We start from the raw sequence: 10,328 nt of genomic DNA, 5'->3' as shown, positions 1-10,328 counted from the left end.
CCCCAGTTGCCCTGAAAAGCATCCACATTATTTTCACCTAGTTATGCCACTGGATAAGTTAATTTAGATCTACTCATTAACTTACTTACAATATTTAACCCACATAACATCCCTAGCTTCAACAATACAATATTTTTTTGTGAATTAATTTAAAAGTTAACAAATTTTGATTCACTGCATTAATTCACTGTGAATTGATGCAGAATTCCTCCAACTCTGGCTTGTATCTGTTCATAGGGATAGTGCATTAAAGAGTCAGAGCACATGCCTTATTAAAATTAACCTAGCTGCATGTAGTTAAAATTTATTCTTACCCATTCATTTTTATTTTGCACTGAGATCATGGAGATGCTGTATATATTGGGTGCAGAAAGACAATGTTGTTTGTTATTATTTACAAATCTGTGTGTGACTGGGCATGGCAGATTATAAGAATTTGTGAAGAAAAAGACCTGTACTGGTTGGTACAAGTGGATTCCCTGTATTTCATTGTGTATGCCACCAGATCCTCTCTCAAACATCAGTATCAAGAGGCCAGACTAGGAGAGTTATCAGATTGACAGAGAGTGTGATGGCTGTCATGTCACATAGGGGGAGAATCAATCATAGAACTGAGAAATTATGGGTCCCATGCATAACCAATGCTCGTTATAGTAAACAGTTTTTCTCAGACTCTCATTCTTTATTTTTTTTTTTAATTTTCAGGAGACACAAGGCTAGCTGAGTGTCTCTTGAAAATCAAAAAAATTAAGGAACGAGACTGAGTTTGAGAAAACAGTTAACTAATGAGCATTGGTCATGGGACCTGTTTTTCTAAGTTCTATGATTGACCTGTTTTTTTCGTATTACAACCTGTGTGTTTGGGTGAAATAAACATGGCACTGAAGAGTTTGCCAGATCCTGATAATGTGTGCATCCTGGGTAATATACCTCGACAGTCTGTCGAAAAGAAATATACAAGGGAAAAGATAAAAGAATAAAAAATTTAATGATAGATGTTTACAAATATGCACTGTACCCATGTCATATGCCATCATAGGCATGATCTTTGAGAGTAGATCCTGGAAAAAATAGCCAATTAGAATTGTTGTACTTAGGTATAATCAGAGTAGACCTAGGTGTGTCATAACATGTTATGAACACAAAAAAAGAACAATCACGTGGGAGTGATGAAAAAGTTGATAATGGGAGAAAGTGAATTACAATTGTCAAAAATTGTGTATATTTCAGATCAAGTTTAACGCATATCAAAGTACCAGGTATTGACAAATTTTATGATGTGTTATGTTATTGCAGGCTAAGTGTTTGTGGGTTATATTAACTAATTTTAGAAGTTAATCCACAGTTTGTTTAAATCATAATACTGCATATTCTCCTATAGATAATGATATACACTAGTGCTATCATAATACATGAGGTAACCAAATGGGCAAGGTTACGGCAGAACAGTGGCCAAAACTGAAACACCTTCTACAACTCCGTGGGTTTGTTACTCAGAAGTCGGCAGACCACAGTGGAAGCAGCTATAAATTTGGACCAGCAGGGACTTTACTGAAGAGAAATATTAGACAAACATGGTATGTTGAGTAACAATGCTACCTTTTATGGTAAGCTAACAAAAATACTAATGTTAGTACAGAGTGTATGATTTATACCTTGGTTCAAGTTTATTTCAAATCATGACCTTCCAGGGAAGGATTGGACCCATTTGAAACTTTTATCCCTACTGGGATATTAGAAAAATGTGTTTAAAAATTTTCCTCTCAAGTGTAGCAGGTCCATGATTAGTGATAATAATATGCTAGCATCCTCAGTAAGTGCAGATTTTACTTTGTTTAAAACATTGCTGCATCAAATAGGATGGGCCCACAAAAAGGATATCAAAGTTTTACGTGGGATTTATATATATATTAAAAACTTTAAAAAAAAATTTAATTCATGATCAGGTCCTTGATTAGTGATATACATGTAATTAAATATGCAAACATTGTCAGGTCCTGTAGATGCAACTTTTTGACTGCTGGGGCCACAAAAGAAAAACAATGAAAAATCTTTGAGAGAATCTTAATCATAGTAAAATATTGGAAGTATCCTCAGGTTGTTTAGATTCAAGCTTGTTCAAATTATCACCCCTGGCACTAGGATGGGACTGATGTTTTGAAGAGTAAGCGTTGTGGCCCGTGAGCCTCTTGTTCTGTAATCTGTTAAATGTAAATGAATATTTCCACATATATTTCTGCTAGAGTATAATAATCTTTACTTATAAACATGGCCATTCTGTTATAGGTGGGACTGGGTGGTGATTAGACAAGATTGGAGGGTTTTCCCAGTGGAGGGAGGAATTCTGAAAACGGACAAGTAAGGTCAAAATTTTTCCAGGTGTTTTGTTTGTTGTTAATAGCAAATGAAAATATTACTACATTCTCCATGGTTTTAACCACCACTATTGTTTTTTAATCAGGTCAAGTAATTCTCTGAGAGAAAGTTTTCAAGAAGGTAAGACTGTATAAGATAATCCCAAGATCTACATTTTCAAGGGTAGAAAGCTCATTTCAGGCTAGTGATGTTTATTATGTATTATGACAGAGTGTTTGGATCATTTTGGGGACATTCACAAGATGTTTAACAGTGCTCTCCCTTTCTCTCTGGCTCACACTGGAGTCTGCTTCAAACACTCAGTAAAAGAACCTCATCATTTCCTCTTCGAGTGAGTATTGTTATGTATTTTATAAGTATTTTTTATATTTCCTCTTAGAGTGAGTAGTGTTGTTATGTATTTTAAAAGTATTTTTTATATACATTGTACTTATCAGTATTGTACATATTAAGTTTTTTATATAGATTGTATTTTTGAGTATTGTTATATTTTAAAGCTATATATGGCATATCTGAGCTAAAAAATAATAACATGAGATTGAGTGTAGATAACCATGATATATGTTATTTACGTTTAAATTAAAATTTTCACCAATTTTGAACTTAAATACCTCATGTTTCCGTAGTCAATTTGACTTTAAACTGTGTCAGTTATTTACAGTGTAATTGCGGAGTCAGTAAATAAATCGGTTATTGTTTTAAATTTCTAATATCTTTGAAACGTGATTGATTTAGATTGTGTGAAAAGTCCTATCTTTATATGAAGTAAAGCTAGGGCTTTCATACTTCACATATGTAATCCTTATGACAAGACCTTTCTTTGGATACAATAACTTTGACCTTTTGACCTTGACCTAGGAGTTTGACCTACTTTTGAAAAAACTTCAACCTTGGCAATAACTTTTGAACGGTCGGTGCTAGGGCTTTCATACTTCACATATGTAATCCTTGTGTCAAGACTTCCTTTGGATACCAACAACTTTGACCTATTGACCTTGACATTGGAGTTTGACCTACTTTTCGAAAACTTTAACATTGGCCATAACTTTTGAACAGTTAGTGCTAGGGCTTTCACATTTAACATGTGTTTATTCCTTGTAACAAGACCTTCCTTTGCATACCAACAATTGTAATCCATTGACCTTGACCTTGGAGTTTGACTACTCTTGAAAAACTTAACATTGGCCATAACTTTGTTATGGTTGGTGCTAAAGCTTTCATATTTCACATGTGCATTTCTTTTGAGAAGGCCTTTCCTTGGGCACCATTAATATTTACCATGTGACCTTGACCCTGATGTTTTACTTACTTTTGAAAAACTTTAACTTTTTCCATATCCATTCAATGATTGTTGCTAGGGCTTTCATATTTCAGAGGTATATTCCTCGATATTTCTCGAGACAAGACCTTACTTTGGGTACCAACATATTTGATTTGCATTTGAGAAAGTTTAACCTTCACTATAAGTTGCCATACAGGGGGCATCAGTGTTTCACAAGCACATCTTGTTTTCATATAAATGTACCTGATACTCCATAATACTAGTAAATCTTTACAGTTCCAGAGAGCTGACCAGTCTGGTGACCTTCAGTTTCTGTAGACCTCAGTCCTCAGTCAAACAGTTTGACCAGCTGGTGACCTCTCGTCTTATGTGGTGGCGTAAGGTAAGACATGGAAAGACTATTTTATTTATGTGATGGTGTTAGTTAAGACATGGACAGACTCTAGTATTTATGTGGTGGTGTAAGGTAAGACATGGACATTCTCTAGTATTTATGTGGTGGTGTAAGGTAAGTCATGCACATACTCTAGTATTTATGTGATGGTGTAAGGTAAGACATGGACAGACTCTAGTGTTTATGTGGTGGTGTAAGGTAAGTCATGCACAGACTCTAGTATTTATGTGGTGGTGTAAGGTAAGACATGCACAGACTCTAGTATTTATGTGGTGGTGTAAGGTAAAACATGCACAGACTCTAGTATTTATGTGGTGGTGTAAGGTAAGACATGGACATACTGTAATATTTATGTGGTGGTGTAAGGTAAGACATGCACAGACTCTAGTATTTATGTGGTGGCATAAGGTAAGTCATGCACATACTCTAGTATTTATGTGGTGGTGTAAGGTAAGACATGGACAGACTCTAGTGTTTATGTGGTGGTGTAAGGTAAGTCATGCACAGACTCTAGTATTTATGTGGTGGTGTAAGGTAAGACATGCACAGACTCTAGTATTTATGTGGTGGTGTAAGGTAAGACATGGACAGACTCTAGTATTTATGTGGTGGTGTAAGGTAAGTCATGCACACACTCTAGTATATATGTGGTGGTGTAAGGTAAGACATGCACAGACTCTAGTATTTATGTGGTGGTGTAAGATAAGTCATGCACAGACTCTAGTATTTATGTGGTGGTGTAAGGTAAAACATGCACAGACTCTAGTATTTATGTGGTGGTATAAGGTAAGACATGCACAGACTCTAGTATTTATGTGGTGGTGTAAGGTAAGACATGGACAAACTCTAGTATTTATGTGGTGGTGTAAGGTAAGTCATGGACAGACTCTAGTATTTATGATAATGTCTGAGGGAGATTAATTTGTTACAGTTTGTAGCATCTTACTTCAAAAACTTTATGACTTCTGTAAACACTTGAAATTTTAATACGTTTTAATAGAAGGTTATTTGTTGATTGAGGATTTCATGTAAAACAACAAAAGAGCTGGAGATAAATAAACTGTAATGTTAACACCTCACATATAACACTCAGTCACCTCTGTCAGTTTGCAGGAAGTCCCTCCAGTTTTACAGAGAAAGTGTCAAAAGATGAGGAGAATGTCATACATATACAGTACGAGTTTCCTTGGGGACCTGATTCAGTGGAGGTCATAAAGAATCATGGGAGAAATTTTCTTGAATCCTCTTCCCATCCAGATATCAAGGAATTGATGTCATCTAACCAAATTCTAAAAGTAATTGAAATAGGCAATCATATATGCTAAATTTAATTTAATTTAAAAAAACAAACTATTTTCTTGTCATTACATGTATAATCTGTACATGTATATTCTGTACATTTACTCTCTGTACATGTACATCCTACTACGGATATATTGAAATTCAGAGGACCATGCAAATTATTTCAATATATCCGTAATTCAATATATATGAAATCGACTGAAATGAAGCGGCCATTTTTAAAAGTTCAATCCCGATCTAAAATGAAGAAGAATAAACCCAAACAAATTAATTTGGTTATCTATTACAGTGAATAGATTACATGGAATACTGTGTTTGATGGCTATGTTTGAGGATCTTGCATTTGTGATCCATTTGAAAAGACAATTTTCAACCTCATTATAATTCCCCGAATGCATTCTTTTACCTTTTGGAGAAAAATCACCAGATTTAAAAGCTTCAATTACTGCTTGTATATCATCATAATTGTACTCGGGTTAATCCCAAAATCCTTAACTATTTCGGATTAAGGCTTTGTCTTCTTACTGATAGCCATAACTAGTTCGTATTTAGTGTCTTAAGACAGTTTTTCTTTTCTGTGGGGTTCCCATATTACGTCTAGCCTCAATACGTCCGTATACGTGAAAACAAAGAATTCAACAGTGAATAAATTTTATTTTGTAAAAGCAGTATAAAAACACATAAGGTGAGAACTTATTAATTCACACACTTGTATATCAAGCGGTCAGTCAGGCATAATTACTGTCACCAACCGTAATGACAGCCGCCAGGGAGTACTTCAATATAACCGTTATGAAAACAACTCATTATCACCTCTAGGGACCGATCGGTGGCTTCAATTTAATGGATATTTCAAAATAGCCAATTTCATTATACCCATTATTTTAATGCAAAGAAAATGAGAGGCTAAAACTGGGGATTTATTTTTATTTGAAAATAAGCGGAATTTCAAAATAAGCGATTTCAATAGAAGTGGAGTAAGCTGTATACTCTGAACACGAATATGCTGTACATATTACTCTGTACTTGTACTCTGTATACTATGTAATACTCTGTACATATATACTCTGAATATGTACATTATGAAATACTCTGTACATGCAGAATCTGTACATGTAAACTATTGTAATAATCTGTACCTGTATACAGTAAAACTTGGTTATAGCGAAGTTCTGGGGACCTGAGAATTTACTTCACTATATCCGTAATATCTGTATAACAAATTCGTTAAAGTATACATAGCGACTTCGCAATATAGATTTTTTTTTCCTTGAAGTATGACTACCAAATGTATTTAGGAAGTATAAAATATAAAATTTACCTTGGAGTTCAAATATGTTCGGATGAATAGTGTTCTAATATATATACTTACAAAGTAAATGTCAGTTCAATATTTTAAAAACTAAATTCTTTAAAAATTCGCTATAAAAGATGTAAATTTCGTTATTTTTAACTTCTAGGGGACACAGAATCAGTTCGCTATAACCGTAAATTCATTATATCCGAGTTCGTTATATCTGTAATATTTTACAAGGAATTGTTAAGAATTTTGCCGGGGATGAATTTGTTATATCCGTGTTCGTACTAAACAAGTTTTAATGTATTCTATACATGAATACTCTGTACATGTATACTTTGTACATGTATACTATGTAATATTCTGTACATGTATTTTCTGTACATGTATTCTCTGTACATGTATAATCTGTACAGGTATACTCTATACATGAATACTCTTTACATATATCCTCTGTACATGTATTCTATGTACATACATGTATATACTCTGTTCATATATACTCTGTACATATATACTCTACATGTACACTGTGTAATACTGTGTACATGTATACTCTGTACACTATGTACATTAATACATGGTGTATGTATATTCTGTACATGTATTCTCTGTAAATGTTTACTCTGTAAATGTATAGTTATACAAGTATATTTTGTACATGTATTCTCTATACATGTATAATCTGTACACAATGTACATGAATACACTGTACATGTATATTCTGTACATGTACAGTATTCTGTACATGTATACTCTGCATGTGTTTTCTGTACATTTTTTCTGTACATGTATACTCTGTAAATGTATATTCTGTACATGTATATTTTGAACATGTATATTTGGTGCATGTATACTCTGTACATGTATACTGTGTATATGTATTCAGTATTTTGTGTGTTTTTTTCCAGCCTTCTAATGGACAGGAGAGCTGTGTGCCTTCAGTGATCGAGAGCAATATGTTCCTGGAGGGAGGCATGCTGGCTTACATATTAGATGCTTACACAGAGAAAAAGACTTTCTCCCTGGACACTGAACATGAAGGCAAGGGAACAAGAAAGGTAAGATTGCAGGGATTGTTTGGGGGGTCATGGGGTCAAAGGATGTGGTTCCTGTGTTCTGAGAGCACTTGTACAGCACATATACCCAGAATCTTAAGTATATAATGGATTTGTAGCTCTTTTCATTTTAAAGTGTGGTGTAAACCAAATTAATTACAAAATCTCTCCCCTCCCCCTCCCCTTCTCCCCAAAAAAAATCTTGAATTTATTTTGGGATGTTCCTGTAAATCTTTATGATTCTTCCTTCCCTCGGGCAGATTTCCAAAGTGTCATCAGAATCTTTGGATAAATTTGAAAGAAACATATTGCTAGCAGTTGTTGAAAGTCCCCCTCCCCAAAAGGGGGTGGAAAAAAAAACACCATCACACTTGACATTAGCTTGACCCACGTTAAAGTTTTAATTCTTTGTCCTCCCAGTGTGCCCTACATTTTAAATATTTTGCAAAGACAGACATGATGAATATATACATGTAATCTCATTTCAACTTTGTTGGTAAAGTTACATGTTAAAGAGAATTTTTGTTCTACATGCAATTACTTGAAGTTGAAAAAAAGCTTTGCTGGGATTGTTGGAGTCATATGGACAAAGGTCATGGCTTCTTCAAAGGCAGATTTCTGGTCTGTTTGGATGGATTGGGATGTTTATATTTGCTCTGTTTGTTTAAATCAAATATTTCAGCTTTTTTTGCTCACCAAAGCCATAGGCTCAAGTGAGCCTTTCTGAATGAAATTTTTCCATTGTTCATATCATTGACGTTGTTGTAAACTTTTCCATCTTCTCTAGAGCCAATTGGCCAATTTTAACCAAACTTGCAAAGAAGCATTCTTGGGTGAAGAGGATTCAAAATTACTCAAGGGAAATAATTAAGAATAAGTGAAAAGTAAATGGCATCTTTCAAAAATCTTCTCAAGATCCACTGGGCCAGAAAAGATGAAACTTTTCTGAAGGCTTCATTACATAGTGTAGATATAAGTTTATTCTAATCATTTCCCCGGGGGGTAGAGTGGAATCAAAGTTTTGCATAGGAATATATAGGAAACCATCTTTAAAAACCTTCTTCTCAAGAACATCAAAGGCATGATAAGTCATATTGATTTGGAAGCATCTGCAGGTAGTGTAGATTCAAGTTTGTTTAAATCATGAGCTCTGGAAGTAGGGTGAGGCCACAATGGATGATCAAAGACAAGTAGGAAAAAATCTTTAAAAATCTTCTTTTCAAGAACAGCAAAGGCATGATTAGTCATTTTGAAGTGAAAGCATCCTCAGGTAATGTGGATTCACATTTGTTCAAATCATGGTAATCTGGGGTAGGGTGGGTCCACAATGGATGACATAATTTTACATAGGAATAATAGAAAAAAAATCTACTTTTAAAGAACAGCAAAGGCATGATTAGTCATATTGATATGGTAGCATCCTCAGATTTTGTAGATTCAAATTTGTTCAAATCATGACCCCCAGCCTAGGGTGGGGCCACAATGGGGGATCAAAGTTTTACATCAGCAAAGGCATGATTGGTCATACTGATATTGAAGCATCCTCGGGTAGTGTATTTTCAAACTGTTCAAATCATGGCCCTTAGGATAGGGTGGGGCCACAATAGACGATCTCAGTTTTACAAAGGAATATATAGGGAATAATTATGCTGATGAAAAACAGTAGGGCCATAATGACTCATGTGATTGTTGTGGCCCAACAATGGCCCTCTTGTTTACATTGGAATGTACAAAATTAGTAAGATTTTGCAAATAGTGGGAAACTCACCTCCTATTGACAATTAGATTTATGTTAACTTATTACCAAACATTTTGCATTATTCATAGGTTCTGCAGCTTCATCCTGCTTTTGCCCCATACAACTTGTCCATTGCTGTGACAGAGAATGGTAACCCAGTTCTTAAACAGGTCATAAAACACATCACCAAGGAGATCCACGATGCCAACATCCTCTCTCTGGATGTCAGTTCCAGTACTGACTCCCTAGAGCACCAGTTTATTAGGTACATTTACTGTAGTTTACCAATGAACAGTTTACTGATTTTTCTGTCTCACTGCCCTTCTAGTTTATATATTTTTCATGAATAGGAATGATGAATTAGGGATCCCCTTCAGTGTAGTGATAGATGATACTACAATAGACATGGCCTGTATTGGTGTAAGGCACCGTGACAGCACACTGAAGGTAAGACAGAGGGAGTTTACTGAACAAACTTTGTTACTTCAAATGCTTGATTACACAACTACTAATATATTTTTCAGGAGAAAATCCATATCACTGAAATAAAAGATTTCATACAGAGACAAATTCAGTGAGGAGAGGTAAACAGAATTCCCATATACAAGAAAGGGCGAGTTCAGGAATCACTTCTGAACTGTAAAAATTATTATTTGTAGTCTTTAGTAAAAAGCTGTTTTCGCATTCGTTATACATAAAGTACATGTGTACTAGTACTCATTCAAAGCTAGTGGATATGAAATTTACATTTACTGTTGGCAGGTCTGTTAAAGGTTGTAAAGTGACATGTTTTACGTTTTTATACAGAATTTCATTATTGTGTTCATGCTTTACATGCAAATAGATTTTGTAAATTACCAAATAAATTGTTGAAGTATAGA

The 10,328-nt window shown here is 34.6% G+C and overlaps 1 protein-coding gene across 1 annotated transcript; it reads left to right on the top strand.

The window, feature by feature from the left end:
* Nucleotides 1–1,370: 1,370 nt before the first annotated feature.
* Nucleotides 1,371–10,328, top strand: LOC133174869 (DNA polymerase subunit gamma-2, mitochondrial-like). The gene is made up of 10 exons (XM_061309976.1): nucleotides 1,371–1,577; nucleotides 2,287–2,358; nucleotides 2,462–2,496; nucleotides 2,587–2,707; nucleotides 3,935–4,040; nucleotides 5,159–5,347; nucleotides 7,563–7,712; nucleotides 9,537–9,712; nucleotides 9,798–9,894; nucleotides 9,972–10,328. Exons 1-10 carry the CDS (start codon nucleotides 1,426–1,428, stop codon nucleotides 10,023–10,025), a joined length of 1,152 nt encoding a protein of 383 aa, XP_061165960.1. The 5' UTR covers nucleotides 1,371–1,425; the 3' UTR covers nucleotides 10,026–10,328.

Source organism: Saccostrea echinata, unplaced genomic scaffold, assembly GCF_033153115.1.
Source record: "Saccostrea echinata isolate AGI-Se365-2 ecotype Australia unplaced genomic scaffold, CSIRO_AGI_Sech_v1 ptg000060l, whole genome shotgun sequence".
NCBI lineage: Eukaryota > Metazoa > Mollusca > Bivalvia > Ostreida > Ostreidae > Saccostrea > Saccostrea echinata.
The sequence above is the reverse complement of the archived record's forward strand: the minus strand, read 5'-3'. Positions and strand labels throughout refer to the sequence as shown.

Excerpts from the sequence above, each read along its gene's own strand:
- LOC133174869 (XM_061309976.1), top strand. The coding sequence starts at position 1,426 with ATGGGCAAGGTTACGGCAGAACAGTGGCCAAAACTGAAACACCTTCTA. Across the intron at positions 1,578-2,286 it reads AGAAATATTAGACAAACATG|GTGGGACTGGGTGGTGATTA; the intron begins GTATGTTGAGTA and ends ATTCTGTTATAG. Across the intron at positions 2,497-2,586 it reads GAGAGAAAGTTTTCAAGAAG|AGTGTTTGGATCATTTTGGG; the intron begins GTAAGACTGTAT and ends GTATTATGACAG.